The sequence below is a fragment of the Vulpes lagopus genome, chromosome 22, assembly GCF_018345385.1.
Source record: "Vulpes lagopus strain Blue_001 chromosome 22, ASM1834538v1, whole genome shotgun sequence".
Taxonomy (NCBI): domain Eukaryota; kingdom Metazoa; phylum Chordata; class Mammalia; order Carnivora; family Canidae; genus Vulpes; species Vulpes lagopus.
In genome coordinates this window covers 29,685,722-29,701,725 of record NC_054845.1, presented here as the reverse complement: position 1 = coordinate 29,701,725, position 16,004 = coordinate 29,685,722, and the positions used below count along the sequence as shown (strand labels likewise).

At 47.9% G+C, this 16,004-nt stretch overlaps 1 protein-coding gene across 1 annotated transcript in view; it reads left to right on the top strand.

Annotated features, from left to right (window-relative positions):
• Window positions 1-7,626, top strand: part of AP1S3 (adaptor related protein complex 1 subunit sigma 3) — a 53,705-nt gene extending 46,079 nt beyond the window's left edge. The window contains exons 4-5 of the mRNA XM_041737399.1: window positions 741-878; window positions 5,568-7,626. Coding sequence (XP_041593333.1) covers window positions 741-878; window positions 5,568-5,603 — 174 coding nt within the window. The 3' untranslated portion in view covers window positions 5,604-7,626. The remainder of the gene's footprint in view (window positions 1-740; window positions 879-5,567) is intronic.
• Window positions 7,627-16,004: the final 8,378 nt, after the last annotated feature.

Below are 16,004 nucleotides of genomic sequence, written 5' to 3'. Positions count from 1 at the left end.
GCCCGATGCAGGACTCGATCCCAGGACCCTGGAGTCACACCCTGAGCCGAAGGCACCACTGAGCCACCCAGGCACCCCATCTCAGCCTCTGCTTCAAACTGGGACAGTGGTTCTCCCTGGGTGGTCCCCAGGCCCACATCATTAGCATCACCAGGGAACCAGTTAGAAGTTTAGACTCTCTGGCCTTCCCCAGACCCACTGAGTCACAAAATTACAGGGCTGGGGCCCAGCAGCGAGTCCCTAAAGGAGCCTTCTGGGTGATTCACATATGCTCTTGAAGGTTGAGAACCACTGGCTTGTGATATAATTTTGAGAAAAATTAGCACGGTTGAGCTAATTCGCCTTTGAGGAGGAAGCTTCGGAGGGTCCTAACGCTCCGAGCCAAGATTTACAGACAGGACAGCAGGAGGAAGGAGGCGTCGTAGCGGGGACTTGGCTTCCATTTGTGCCGAAGGAAACATGAGCCGAGCTGCCTGATGCCTGTCCCAACTCTCAAATTTCTTGTTGTGAATAAAAAGAATATTATTTAAGGAAATTGTCTGCCTAATGGAATGTGGTTTTACTTTCGCTGAAGGCCTGGGAGTCCCTGCTTCTGTGTCTCTGGCCTCACAGCACCATCTGATGGCCTTGCCTTCGGGGTCCCACGTGGGTGTAAGTGTTGAAAAAGCTTGAGACGCTGCCGTACGTTTGCCCCGATAACCCTGCAAGTTTATCGAAATGTTTTGTTTCTGTCCTACCAGGTCTGTGAGCTGGATATTATCTTCAATTTTGAAAAGGCTTACTTTATTCTTGACGAGTTCATAATGGGTGGAGAAATTCAGGAAACGTCCAAAAAGTCCGCTGTGAAAGCCATTGAAGATTCTGATATGTTACAGGAGGTCAGTACACGGTGCTGTGCCTTGGAGAGAGACGATGATGGGGGTGGTGATGGTTGTATATCGGTTGACACTTACTGCGCGCGCACTCTGGGCAGCTTGCAGTTTCTAAGTGACTTAACTGTATTTAAAAAAAAATTTTTTTTTTAAGATTTTTATTTATTCATGAGAGACACAGCAAGAGAGGCAGAGACACAGGCAGAGGGAGAAGCAGAGTCCCTGCGGGGAGCCCGATGTGGGAGTTGATCCCAGGACCCCAAGGTCACGACCTGAGCCGAAGGGAGACGCCAACCACTGAGCCACCCGGGTGCCCTGTGACTTACTTGTTTTAACTCATTTAATTATCACAGTAGCTCTAAGAGGTGGGTAGCATTTTTACCCTCATTTTGAAGATGAGTAAACTGAGACACAGAGAGGTCAAACAGTCCACCTGATGTCACACAGCCAGCAAGTGTGGAATGGAGATTTGATGGCAGGACCTTGGGCTCCAGAGTCTTCGCTCCTTCTGTTTGGTTGAGTTTCTTTAGTGAGGTCCCCTCACTGTCAGAAAGGTACCAAAAGCTCGGTGCTATGTTTTTCCAGAATTTCATGAAAGGTATGAAAAGATTTTCATTAAAATATCTGTGCTCCCCTGGGAGTGGAGAAGAGGAGGACATCATTATTTCATTTGCAGGAGATATTAGAACTTTATTACTGAAGATGGCATTTATCATTTTAATTAAAATTTCTTGCGCCTCCCGGTGAGGCTGCATGTGTGCTCCTATTTGCAGAAATAAATTGGGAAGACTGTGGCTTGCTTGCCGAGGCTTAAATGGGCCCTGAAGCATCCTAGGGGTCGTGCTCCTGCCTCTGTGATATTTATATAAATCGCAGCAGGTCTTTTGGGCACAGTGCAGATTTGCCTCATGCCCAGTAAGGGAGCTTCCCTGCGATGCCCCGTCACTCCTCCAAGGACACCAGAAGGGACAGTCCCCTCTGACCCTCGGCCTCCCAGATGAGCGACCCCACCTGCTCCAGCGCAAGCTGAGCTGTACCCCAGCTCCACCACCACTGGGTGCTTCTTCACACAGCATCCTGGGGTTTTTCCACCTGCCTATTTTATTTTTAAAGATTTTATTTATTTATTCATGAGAGACACAGAGAGAGAGAGAGGCAGAGACACAGGCAGAGGGAGAAGCAGGCTGCCTGTGGGGGCCCCGATGTGGGACTCGATCCGGGTCTCCAGGATCAGGCCCTGGGCCGAAGGCGGCACTAAACCGCTGCGCCCCCCGGGCCGCCCTGCCTGCCTATTTCATAGTCTCGGGTCAGGAGATCCCAGAGGATGATAAACTCTCTTTTAAAGATTGGCATTAAAGCCCTTCTTCCTGGCCGACCGATGGCTTGCTGCTGCCCGCGCAGGGGCCCCGCAGGTGGACGGACGGACCGAGGAAGGCCTCTGCGGCAGGCGCGGGCGTTTCCTTGCAGGTGTTCTCGCCTCGGTGCTTCAAACTCTGGTGTGTGCTGGTCTCTCCGAATGCGCAGGAAGGGGGTTGCACGGGGTCCTTGAGAACTCAGTGGTCTGCAAATTCCACAGAAGAACCTTTCTTAGAATGCGCCAGCGGTTACTTATGATTCTGTCTTCGGGCCCTTGGCTGTGGAATCTCAGCTTTACGGGAGAAAGGGACCTTTTTTTTTTTTTTTTTTTTTTTTTTTTTTAACCAGGGTCTTTGGCAGTTACAGTAATGACAGCTTTTTGAACTGGGGCCAAGCCCACCTGGGTCATTTTGAAGTCCTCCTCTGAAAGAAGTGGGGACTCGTAAAGAGCCGGTGCCGCAGCCGGTGCAGGTGCCCCGAACTCTGGGGAGCGCGATTTCACCCTCTGACGGGGAAACCCCAACTGCTGGCTGAGGCGCCTGGTGCGTGAGTGCCAGGTCCGAGGGGCAGGCCTCGGGGGCCCTCGTGAGCGCCGAGGCCCCAGCGTGAGTGGCCCATGTCGTGAGGCCATGGGGAAGCCGCAGCCCCTGCCGATGGACACCGCGTCATCAGCTCTCTCCTGGGCGCCGGGGCCTCCGCTCGGTCAATGAGTCGACGCGCCAGGGTTTAGCGTGAACAGGCGCCAGTAATATAATCGTGTAAGACAAAAAGAAGGACTGCTCCCGTTTCTCCCCCGCCCCTGGACCCACGCAACTATCTGTAGCTACAAAAGATTGAAGGAGGCCTTTGTAATACTCCGTTTGCTTTTAGCCCCTGGAACTTTCCCGACTCTTACCTAATAAAGGTTTCTTAGAATAAAGAAGGCTGGCCTGTCCTCACATACTTAGTAAGGAGATCGTACATAGTCTTAAATATCCCGAATGCTCGACAGGTATCCTGAGCGTCCCAGGGCTGGACATGAGTGATGTGGATTAAGAAGAGAACAGTTTAATTGGTTGGGGGGTGACTTTAGGAGGGGCCTTACTTTGGGAGCAACAACCTGTGGACAGAGGAGAAGGGAATAGAGCTGAGCTCACCCTGGGGGCTCAGCGGTTAAGCGTCTGTCTTCGGCTCAGGTCGTGACCCTGGGGTCCTGGGATTGAGTCCCGCATGGGGCTCCCCACAGGGAACCTGCTTCTCCCTCTGCCTGTGTCTCTGCCTGTGTCTCTGTCTCTCATGAATAAATAAATAAAATCTTTTAAAAAATGAAGAAGAAGGGACTAGAAACTGAATGGGGAGATGGTGCTGGTTACCTGTGGGGGTTGCAATTCCTGGCTGCACTGCCAGGGGCGACAGAAGAGGCTCCAGCGCAGAATGAGAAGCGTGGGTCAAAATGCTACCTCGTTAGCAGGGAACCATAGGCTACCTTGCCTGTGTCTGTGTGGATGGGTGAGAAGCGCCTGGGGGCGCCCCAACATCGTCACCCTGAAAAGCACAACCCCTGGTAACAGCCAAGCAACGCCGAGCTGCAGCACAAAGTTGTCGTACAGCCCACGCTGAAGCCACGAGAAATTTGGTGGTGCAAGATGGGTAACGGAAGGGTCCCAGGGACAGATTTGGGTCCTTTTGTGAAAGGCTGGGGCAGGGCTCTTAGGGTCGTGTCAATCTTAAAACTCTGTTCCAACCTTTGAAGTGCGAGCTCAAGAAAATATTAATCTTGGGTGCTGTTGGTTTCTGTGCTTTGAGGAGGAGCACGGTTCAGGGGGAGCAGTCAGGGCGGCGCTTAGACTGAGCCAGGGCCGTGAGGCATGCCGGTGACTAGGGGCCAGCGAGCTGGGAAGCCAGTAGAGTGACAATTCCAGAGCGTTTTGCTGGGCCGAGCCCCTTCCAAGGCTGCAGGCTCGTATGTCAGGTTTGCAAAGGTAGGATGTCTCCGTGCAAAGTGGACATAACACGCGATGAATATCTTATAAAGTATGTTATGTAAAATGGAATATCCACGTTATAAAGTCTTTAGAGTTGGACGCTTCACCGGCTGAGCCACCCGGGCGCCCCTTTGTATTCCTTTTTTAATGGTATAAAAAACTCTAGATCCCACAAAATAGGTGTGGGCCCCGGGCCAGCGTGATACCCCGGCTAACGCCGAAGACACCGGCGGCGTCCGTTAAGAGGAGGCAGGGGAAAGGCCGCAGGATGTGGGCTTCTCTTGGCCGGGGCCCATCCAGCAGGTGTAAGAGCTTTAGGAGGAAGTGTGGGTGACTGGGCACTGGTATTGCAGCAGAGGAGCCCTGGAATGCTAAACAGAGCTGGTGAGAAACAGTCGAACACCTGATTTTTAACTTTATTTCGTTTTTGTTTTTGTTTTGATTTTTAACTTTATTATCCTGTGAACAGTGTTGCTTAGCCATGGCCTTGCTGTTCGGGCCCTGCCCGTCAATGCCTCCCCTGGCCGGGGCGAGCGAATCCCGCGCCCCGCACCCGGCGACCCAAGCCTGAGAACGGGCTGTGCATCGCCGATTCCGCGGCTGGCACGGGAGAGGCGGGGCCGTTGCCCGGGGCTGCCCCCTGAACCCTCTTACTGATTCAACCCAGGAGCCCGGCGTAATACAAATACCTAAGTTCCCAACAGGAAAGAGCGCAAGAGAAAACCCGCTTGTCTTGCACGGTAGAGCGCTCGCAGCATCGCTGTGTGTTTTGACTTACCTGTAACTGGGAATCTGTCCGAGCATATTTTTTTTAAAGTGCTGGGAAAAGATGACGGTCCCGTGGCGCGCTAGCAAACGAGCTGACTGTGGGGATGGAGACGGTTTGCATACTTGGAGGAAAGCCTCAAAATACATGGAGGAGATTCTGGAGAGCCGTGGTCTGTTTACCCTCTGCAGCTTGCCAATAAGCGCACGAAGAGGTCTGGCACAGAATCTGTCTGAGGCGTATGTTACGCGAATACCGTGGAGATTGCTCTGATACCTGGCGGGAGGCGGTTGCACGACCCTTTAGTGGGCACGTGTCTCTGAGGTCAGTGGTCATACACTGGCAGCTGTGGCTCTAGCATTTGTCTTATCAGACATTCTTTGTATGATCAAGCCTGTTGAAAGTTATTTAGTTGCGGCCATATGGTTACGTTGCAAATCATCCTCAAGCTTTGCATCGCCGCTCTCCGCCCGAATGCAGATACGTATGTCCAGGTGTGTTTCGGAAACTTCTGTGCGGCAGAGAATAAGTAAGAGAATGCAAAAGGCTTCCCGTTCTGCCAGAGTGTGGTTTAAGGCGAAATTGTTCTGATTTCCTGCTCTCTTTCAGACAATGGAAGAATATATGAACAAGCCTACGTTTTAGCTGCGCGTCGGTTGAAGACGCCCCGTGCCAGCCGCTGCGAGCCTGAACCCTAGCAGCGCCCGCGCCGGCTCCTTGCAGTCTCCAGCATGATGCCAAAAATAACTCAAAAGGGATTTTTTTGTTAACTAGCAGCAAGTTGTTTAACATGTTTAGCACTATTACATGTCTGTGTTGTACCGCACACCCCTACTTGGTGTAGCTCTGGGTGGTAAAATAGCTGCTGCCGTGACTCCGCTGATGGAATATTTGTTCGTGATGTTTGAACTCCACGTGCTATGTCTAAGCTAATTTAAATAAACGTGTCGCAGTATGTTTTTTTGTTATTGTTGGATTTGATCCTCTACTGACAGCCGAAAACTGTATCGTAGTAACCCATGATTTTGAATGTAAAATATATGTCCCACCAATAATTCTTTTCTAAATGTTTAGCTTTTTAAACTGTGTCATAATTCCAAGTCATGCTAATAGTTCAGAGTTCATACCTAACGCTCGGCATTTTTCACATACTTAGTAAAACGTAATTCCAGTCTAGATACAATGTATCTGATTTTAGTGTCCTGAATTCCCTTTTTTTTTTTTTTTTTCAAGGTTGGAATTAAGGAAAATAACCAAAGATAGCAAGGGACTTAAATGGTTTTGCTATCTTGGAAGCTGCTATCTAGTTGAGGTTTTAATTTTTTAATTTTTTACTTTTTAATTGAACATAAAGGGCATTCCAATAAGGCCATGTTTCCTATAAACTCTATGTATTAATTAAGGATTTGCACCTTCTGGAGATACAGTATCTATGACTTCCCTTACTATGAAAACAGTATAATGAAGACTAATACCAATAGCAGCAATTCTCATTTTTACTTCAATTTTAATAATTTTTAAGGTTCCAAGGACTCGTTACTTGAAAGATTTTGCTTCAACTGTGTTTTAATGTGCATCTCCTATATTTGAAGGCTTATTGTTTATTAGACTTAGAGAATTGAATAGTATTACAGCCTATGTGGTAGATGCTCTTCCTTCTTTCTCATTTTTTCATGCCCCCAAATTAACTATTTGCTGCTGACCACTATTATCGTGAATATGTTGTATTCGTGCTTCCTGGAATGAACGTTCTGTCTACAGCAGTAGTAAATGTGATCACGCATTATAGGGAAATAGCTCCTAATACTCGGTCTTGGGTTTCCACTTCCAACGTCCTACCTGTGCCTTTTCATTACCAGTTTTGAGGCCTGATATGATTTCTGTTGAGTTAGGGGTTAGGGGCCCCTCGTGCTTTTCCTATGAGAAGAGTGGGCTCGCTGTTGTATTCTTTCTCTAGATGATCCTATATGGTAGATCTTTAGAGGCCATGAAGGAGGGAAAAACGTCCTCTTTGATTCATCTTGCCAGATTTAGGGGAAAATAAGACAAGACCACAAGAACAGAAGAAAACATGGACCAATTCCTCAACAGAGCCATTGCTAAAAAGAAATAACTCAGATTAGTATATAATAGAATTATTGGGCTTTTAATATCTAATATTTACTCAAATTAATCATGTGATGACAATCATGGCCTCGGATTAAAGTTTAACTGTCATTTTTATCACTTAGATTTATTTTATGTCTTCAGATTTGTGGTTTTGCCTTTTTTTGTCAATATAGTGGAACTCTTTATTTTTAAAAAGTTTTGTAGAGATGGACTTTATGTAAATCAACACAGTTTCTCTGGTTCTTTTGAAGTTTTCCACCGTTTTGAGGTGAAGGTATTTATTCATGATTCTTTCAAATTGGATAATTCCACCTCAGACCCTGCTGAGCTGTATGTAGGGCTTTTCAGACTCTGTGTCAGTGTCTCACATAGAAAATGAACATAATGATGTAGCACATTGTAAATTTGAGAGATTTGGAAGACTTTTTATGTGAGTCTCGGGGAAAATAATCATTATATTTTCTTTATCTTATATAATTGTAATAAAACTACCAAGCAAAAAATAATAAATACTAAATTTGTATAAAGCTTACAAATAAAATGTTTTTAAATTTTTTAATGAGGTACTTGAGTGTGTTTTTATGAATATAATTGTTTTTTAATCCAATTATGTGCTTGAAATTGCTACCCATAATTCCTGATGGAGTCCCTTTAATGTGATCTCTCTCTTTTTTTTAAGATTTTATTTATTTATGAGGGACACACAGAGAGAGGCAGAGACACAGGCAGAGGGAGAAGCAGGTTCCCTGTAGAGAGCCGGATGCGGAACTCGATCCCAGGACGCCGGGATCACAACCTGAGATGAAGGCAGATGCTCAACCGCTGAGCTTCCCAGGCGCCCCTAATGTGATCTCTTTATTTTCCTGATGCTTCGAGCAACTTCACAAGCAGGTGACAGCAAATGAAAGAAGAGTATTTGCTGCTTTGCTCCTATTGACTTCTTTCGCATCATCCACCCACATTTTGATAGTCTGATCTCCTTGCCTGTAGTTAGTGATGCCGTCATTCTTTAAATCTAGTAATTTCTTTTCTTTGATGAGCAAATGTAAAATTGGCATTTATTGTGGCCGAATAAGTGAATTTTTACTTTGTTCAAACTTTTTTTTTTTTTTTTCTCAAATCAAGTCTCCTAAAATAATGATAAAGCTTTTCATCAGCTGCTGTTCTTCTAGACCTAATGATTCCTCTCTAGGATTCATATTGTTTGAAACATCACTGAGGAACTGTGTTTACTTTTCTAAGGTTTAATCAATGAACGTCGTTGGTAAATGTTAATGTATTCTTTCCACATGGTCCCTGCAGTTTTGGGTTAAGTCCCATCAGATGCTCGGGGATGTAAGTAAAATAAGCCACCGACCATTTTTTAGTAATTAACAAAGGGAGGATCATTAAAATTTTCTTCAATTCTTATTTCAGCTCTTGACAAACTTGAAAAAACTCTGCCCGTAGACAATGTACTTTGGTATTCAACTGTGATAATCTGTTTTGTCACATAGAACTAAAAACAGGAAGGACTGAAACAAATAGGGCTCTATTAGCTTCACACTTTTTTTTAAAGTAGGCTCCACACCCAGCGTGGAGCCCAGTGTGGGACTTGAACTCACGACCCTGAGATCAAAACCTGTGCTGAGATCAAGAGTCAGGCACTTAACCGACTAAGCCACCCAGGGACACCAGCTCCACCTGTTGGTAGTACCAGTTGTTATTTATTTATTTTTAAAAGATTTTATTTTTATTTATTATTCATGAGAGACACAGAGAGAGAGAGGCAGAGGCACAGGCAGAGGGAGAAGCAGGCTCCCTGCAGGAGCCCGATGCGGGACTCGATCCCAGGACTCGGGGGTCACAACCTGGGCCAAAAGCAGATGCTCAACCCCTGAGCCACCCAGGTGCCCCTAGTAGTACTATTTAATATTGAATTCAGACCTACAGATGTACTTTTATTTCTGATAAATTCTTTGTGAATAAATTCACCTATTAGCTGAATCTCAATTAGCTTTCCCCGTGCATCTGTGCCATCAATATTTTAGGTCGTTTTCCTCTCAACTTATTTGCCCCAAAGTGTTCATTTACTATTTTGTTAACTAGTCTGTTTTGTGACTTCAAAAGCATCTCTCTCTTTGGATTAACAGCATAGTTCCCAACAAAGGCAGATTAATCTGAGATGATAGGCTTATGATTTAACCATATTCTAGATTAGGATTATTTCCATGAGTTTGACACATCCTCTTATCTGTTTACTGGTAGTATTATTAAAAAGCACTTTTGTCTTTCCTTTAGAAAATGTTGAGGGTTTCCAGGAGGCCGGTAAAAGGTGTGGTTCTGCAATTGTGTGAGTTTGGGAGCTTCTGCTATGGTTAGCACCACCTGCCAGCTGACTCTCTGAACTACACCTGATCTTGTTAGAACGTTGCTTCTTGATACTTGCACATGTTTAAAATGCTATTATTGGGGCAGCCCGGGTGACTCGGCCCTTTAGCGCCGCCTTCAGCCCAGGGTGTGATCCTGGAGACCCGGGATCAAGTCCCGCATCAGGCTCTCTGCATGGAGCCTGCTTCTCCCTCTCCCTCTGCCTGTGTCTCTGCCTCTCTCTCCCTCTCTCTGTGTCTCTCGTGAATAAATACATAAAATCTTTTTTAAAAAATGCTATTATTGTGTGTAAAATGAATATTCAGTAGAAGGATGCCAGGATAATTTATTTGATAATTAAAAAAACGATTTTATTTATTCATGAGAGACACGCAGAGAGAGGCAGAGACATAGGCAGAGACAGAAGCGGGCTCCATGCAGGGAGCCCAATGCAGGACCTGACTCCAGGACCCCGGGATCACGCCCTGAGCCGATGGCAGACGCTCAACCGCTGAGCCACCCGGGTGCCCCTACTTAGTAATGTTTTGAAGTAAATAAGATATTCAGGCTGAAGAAAAGGAATGAATTTGTTTGGTTTCAAATGTGAGATAATCTTCATTCTGCTTCAGTAGTAACTAAATCTTTTTTTTTTTTTTTTTTTTTTTTTACTGTGTTTGGGAGGGGGAGAAATCTGTTGAATTTGCGAAGACTCCAGGTTTAATACATCTTTTTTTAATATGGTGGAAAAATATCTGCAAAATCGAAGACTATGTAAATGTGAAAAATAAAGAACTAGTGGACCTGAAGGGTTATCAAGTCTCAAAAAACTTTTCAGCCGTTTGCAGTTTTTAGAATGGTATAAAACTAAATTGCAAAATTAAAGTGTGATAATTTAATTTTGTAAAATTGGAAGTATTGAAATATTAGTTTTCCTTTAATGAAATAAACTTCTAAAGACATCTTAAAATATAAATATTACTTTTACTTATGTAGGATTAACTATGTTTTGGAGAAACTGATGAATTGATTAAATTACAATTTTCTGACATCTTTTTATTTCTGGAAAAATGTCTTTAATGATACTTTATCAACAATCACACTTTGGCTAAGTATGACAATTGCACTACTAGGTGTTTACCCAAAGGATACAAAAATATTAATTTGAGGGGATACACGAACCCCGATGTGTATACCAGCATTATCTACAACAGCCGAATTATGGAAAGAGCCCAAGTGCCCATGGACTGATGAATGGATAAAAGACATGGTGTATACACACAACAGAATATTGCTCAGCCATAAGTAAGAATGAAATCTTGCCGTTTGCCATGACATGCGTGGAACTAGAGAGTATTATGCTTTATAATGCAGTCAGAGGAAGACAAGTACCATATGATGTCACTCGTGTGCAATTTAAGAAACAAAAGAAATGATCATAGGGGAAGAAAAAGAGAAAGAGAAACCAGAAAACAGACTCTTAACTCTAGGAAACAAACTGATGGTTACAAGACGTGAGGTGGGTGGGGGCTGGGGGAACTAGGTGATGGGGATGCACTTGTGATGCGCACTGGGCGTTGTATGGAAGTGCTGAATCACTAAAGTCTACACCTGGAACTAATATTGCATTGGACGTTAATTAACTGGAATTTAAATAAAAACAACAACAACAAAAAAGGCCAAAACTGACACAATGGATGGATGAATGCGTAAACCGATGTACATAATAAGAAAAATGAATAAAATCACTTATGTTCTACTTGGAATACCTACTCTCATCCGACAGCTGTAACAGTTGTAAAGAAAGCAGTGTGTGCAGACTTTGTGTATTCGTTGCAAACTTTACTTTAAAAGGAATTAACAGCATAGAGCAGATTAAGTTGGAAGAAAATTTACATCTTCAGCATACCCAACCTCGAGCATGAGGAGTCCTAAAGTAAAAATGACACAAATTCATTAGTTTAGAAAGTGCTACATGTGTAGATGCTTTTATTCCATCCCCCCTGCCTTTTGCCCGTGTGTTCTATTTTCAACATTGTAGGAGCCCAAATACATAATTACTAAATATTTCTGAAGTGATTTTTCTGAGGCAGCCGTCCAAATAGCATTCAAATGTAATTTTGACTGTTGTGAGCTTTTGAATTGGTGAGAAATATGGCTTGATTTTTTTTTTTTTTTAAATCTATACAAACTTTTCAGCATTAAGTCTCTTGGAGCAAACAGCTCCACTCACTGGTGGAGACCATAACTTTCTGTTGGGAGTTTTTGAACCCTAAGACTCTATCGTATTTGTGGTCAGAGCATCAGAATGGACTAGACATTGGAGGCCTTTATGCTGGGGCTGGGTGTCCCGCTTGCTCTTTGGAATGGTTGGAATGTTAGGGCGTATGGGGGGCTCAGGAGCTGAGCATCTGCCTTGGGCTCAGGGCCGTGACCCCGGGGTCCTGGGATCGAGTCCCGCATTGGGCTCCCCGCAGGGAGCCTGCTTCCCCCTCTGCCTGTGTCTCTGCCTCTGTCTCTGGGTCTCTCATGAATAAATAAATAATAACTTTTAAAAAAAGATAGGATTTTGGAAGTGAGGCTGTCTATGCTGCTCATTATACAAAGAAAAAAAAGCGTAGGCAGCGCATCAACATTTATGCTTGGATCAGGTCTCCATGCTAATCGTTTGCTTAATTAAACCTTGTCTTCTTCAAAGGTGTCACCCCATGAAATATTGGATGAGTTTGTTTTCTGGGTATGAAGTACAAGCCTAATGACATTTAAACATCTTTTCACCCTTTTATTTTATTTTAATTTTAATTTTTTTATATTCAGAATTTTTTATAACAAATTGTACAAAGTATTTATTTTTAGTTATTTATTCCCTTTTCATCGAAGCATAGTTAACATACAGTGTAATATTAGTTTCAGGTGGACAGTATAGTGACTTGGCTCTTCCAAAAAATACCCAGTGCTCCTCAAGACAGGTGCTCTCCTTCACCCCCATCACCTGTTTCCCCATCCCCACTTTCCCACCTACCTCTGGTCCCATCAGTGTGGTTATGACTCTGTTTTCTTGGTTTCTCTTTTTCTCCCCCGTTGCTCTTTTTTTTTTTTAAATTGGAGTTCAATTTGCCAACATATAGCATAACACCCAGTGCTCGTCCTGCCAAGTGCCCCCCTCAGTGCCCGTCACCCAGTCACCACCACCCCCCACCCACCCCCTTTCCACTACCCCTTGCTCATTTCCCAGAGTTAGGTGTCTCTCATGTTTTGTCACCCTCACTGATATTTTCACTCATTTTCTCTTCTTTCCCTTTCATTAATCACCCTTTTAAATGACACAGATGAGGTATAGGGAGTGCACTCGAATGAGGGGTGCCATGAGAGGCCTAGAAAGAAAGCTAGTGCTGGAATATAGGAAAAGGGGGGATCGCCAGGTGTCTGTTGTGTAATTTTGGGGGTGGAACTTCTTACCTGTTTCAGAGGGGAGGACAGAGGAGGAATACATTTATCTTTTTTTTTTTTTTTTTTGCTAATCTTAAATAAAAGGAACTGATAATCTTGAAAAATCCTTAAATTCAGTGACAATTTCCTGCATGTCACCCGGCTTATCATTTCAACCCTCTTTACACCCAACTGTGACACAAGGCCTTTGCGTTGGGCTGAGCGGCACGCAGGGGGTGCCGCGGGGCGGTGGTCTCCCCCGCGGCCACTGTCCGTCCAGTGCCGCACGCGGCCAGACCCCAGAGCCGGGAGCGCGGGAGGGCCCCGACCTCTACCCGCCGCCAGCCTGGCCTCCCTGAGAGCCGGGGCGGGGGGGGGGGGTGGGCACCGAGCGCAAGGGACATGCGTGGCCCCTTCACAGCCGATGCCAGCGACCGATTATCTAGAAGAGGGTGGAGAGCGGATCCTGGGGTGCCACCCGCGCATCGGTCCCTTTTGTAGGCGGACAAACAGGTCGCTCCGGGCAGGCACCCGGGGCATGCATGCGGGTTTTGTTTGGCTCTTACTGGGTAAGAAAACGAAATCAGTTGAGAGACTGCATATGAAAATTAGACTTATTTTTTATATTTTATTTTATTTTTATTTTGCTTTGCTTTACTTCACTCCGCTTTGCTCGGGGAATTGTAAGAGCCTCCGCTTTGGGCCTGCACCCCTGCCTGGGGAGAGTGAGTCCTCACCATTATCCCTGCCCCTTCCCTCAGCCACAGGCTCCACCAGCTGGCGACAGTTTCATTTGGACGACTTCTTCTTCTTCTTCTTCTTCTTCTTCTTCTTCTTCTTCTTCTTCTTCTTCTTTTAAGATTTTATTTATTTATTCATGATAGACATAGAAAGAGAGAGAGAGGCAGAGACACAGGCAGAGGGAGAAGCAGGCTCCACGCAGGGAGCCCGACGTGGGACTCGATCCCAGACCTCCAGGATCAGGCCCTGGGCCAAAGGCAGCCCCCAAAACTGCTGAGCCACCCAGGGATCCCCACCCCCGCCGCTTCTTAGTCTGACCTTTGGGACCTCTCATGATCTCACCCCTCCTGAATCTTGGAGTCTCCTAACCCACGTGCTCCCTCACAGGGCAGCGTGTTACCTTGTCTTCTCTGCTGCTGCTCGTTCTATTTATTCTTTTACCTGTAAGGGTTATTGGCTCCAACCGTATCCGGATTCTTCACCCCAAAACCCAAGTGTCACTTTCTTCCTGGCTCTCCCGTCAATCCTTCCTTCCTCCCTATCTCTGAGGCCCCTTTGCATTACGTCCATTCTTCCCAGGGCACTTGTTGTTTTAATTCTAGATTACGGATATTTAAGTACATGTCTTATCTCTTGTTGAAAAATTGAGAGCAAGATGTGTGTGTGTGAGAGAGAGCGAGTGAGCGAGCGAGCAGTTTTTTGGCTCTCCTAGAGCACGGCTGGTGTCTCGCACACACAGACACCGTCACCGACACACGTCGCATCAGGTATGAAAGCCTCCGCTGTAGAAGGCCCATCTCCGGGGCACCTGGGGCCCGTCGGTCACACGCCTGCCTCTGGCTCAGCCGTGGTCTGGGGTCCTGGGGTGGGCGCTGTCGGGCTCCCCGCTCAGCCGGGAGTCGGCTTCTCCCTCTCCCTCTCCCCCTGCCCGTGTTCTCTCTCTCTCTGGGTCAAATAAGTAAAACCTGTTTTTTTAAAGAAGGTGCGTTTGCCTCAACACTCCCTCACTGGAACATTCTGAAGCGCCTAAGGAGAGGTTTGGGCACCGAGCACCCTGCCCCTTTCCAGAGCGCGTCGCCACCACGGTGTGTTTTCGGCCCAGGGCCTATGCGCCATCTCTTGTCCTGGATTTGGAAATCACATTAAAATTAAGATTTCGATGTACGGACGGATCCCCAAGCTCCAGGTGACCGCTGGATTTCGGGTCCTGGGCAGAGGATGACGCCCGCCGAGCAAGCTGATGGAGCCGGGCCCGCCGTGGGCCGGGGAGGGCGGCGGGGCAGGAAGGCCGAGCCCCGAGTGGGGCCACGCACGTGCTCGCCACGTGCTCGGCGCCTCCGAAGGAAGAAACCGGACAAGCCCGGGGTGCGCGCGGCCGCTGCCGCCGCGGGGAGACAGGCCTGTGCGCAGGTGTGCGACGGGGGGGGGGCAGGTGCGCGAGGGGGGGCGCGGGCAGGTGCGCGGGCGGGGGTGGGGCGGCAGGTGCGCGAGGGGGGGGCGCGGGCAGGTGTGCGAGGGGGGGCGCGGGCAGGTGCGCGGGCGGGGGGGGGGGGCGGCAGGTGCGCGAGGGGGGGGCGCGGGCAGGTGTGCGAGGGGGGGCGCGGGCAGGTGCGCGGGCGGGGGGGGCGGCAGGTGCGCGAGGGGGGGGCGCGGGCAGGTGTGCGAGGGGGGGGCGCGGGCAGGTGCGCGAGGGGGGGTGCGGGCAGGTGCGCGGCAAGTGTGCAAGGCGGGGCGCGGGCAGGTGCACTTGCGGGGGGGCGGCAGGTGCGCGAGGGGGGGCGCGGGCAGGTGCGCGGGCGGGGGGGGGGGCGGCAGGTGCGCGAGGGGGGTGCGGGCAGGTGCGCGGCAAGTGTGCGAGGGGGGGGCGCGGGCAGGTGCGCGGTAAGTGTGCGAGGGGGGGCGCGGGCAGGTGCGCGAGGGGGGGCGCGGGCAGGTGCGCGGGCGGGGGGGGCGGCAGGTGCGCGAGGGGGGCGCGGGCAGGTGCACGTGCGGGGGGGCGGCAGGTGTGCGAGGGGTGCGCGGGCAGGTGCGCGGGCGGGGGGGGGGCAGCAGGTGCGCGAGGGGGGGCGCGGGCAGGTGCGCGGGCGGGGTCTGCAGGTACACGGCCAGGGAACCACCGCTGCCCCCACGAGGGCCTGCCTGGATTTTTTAATTGGGTCACGTGGATTATGACTCAGCTGCTCGATTGCCATAGGCAATGGCTTTCTGTTATTGGAAGGTCCCTTTGTCAGGATTTTCTTCTTCTTTTTAAGACTCCTTAAAAAAAAAGATTTATTATTAAAAAAAAAAAAAAAGATTTATTTATTTATTCATGAGACACAGAGAGAGGCAGAGGGAGAGGCAGGCTTCCTGCAGGGATCCAGGACTCGATCCCAGGGTCCCGGGGTCACAACCTGAGCCCAAGGCAGACTCTCAACCACG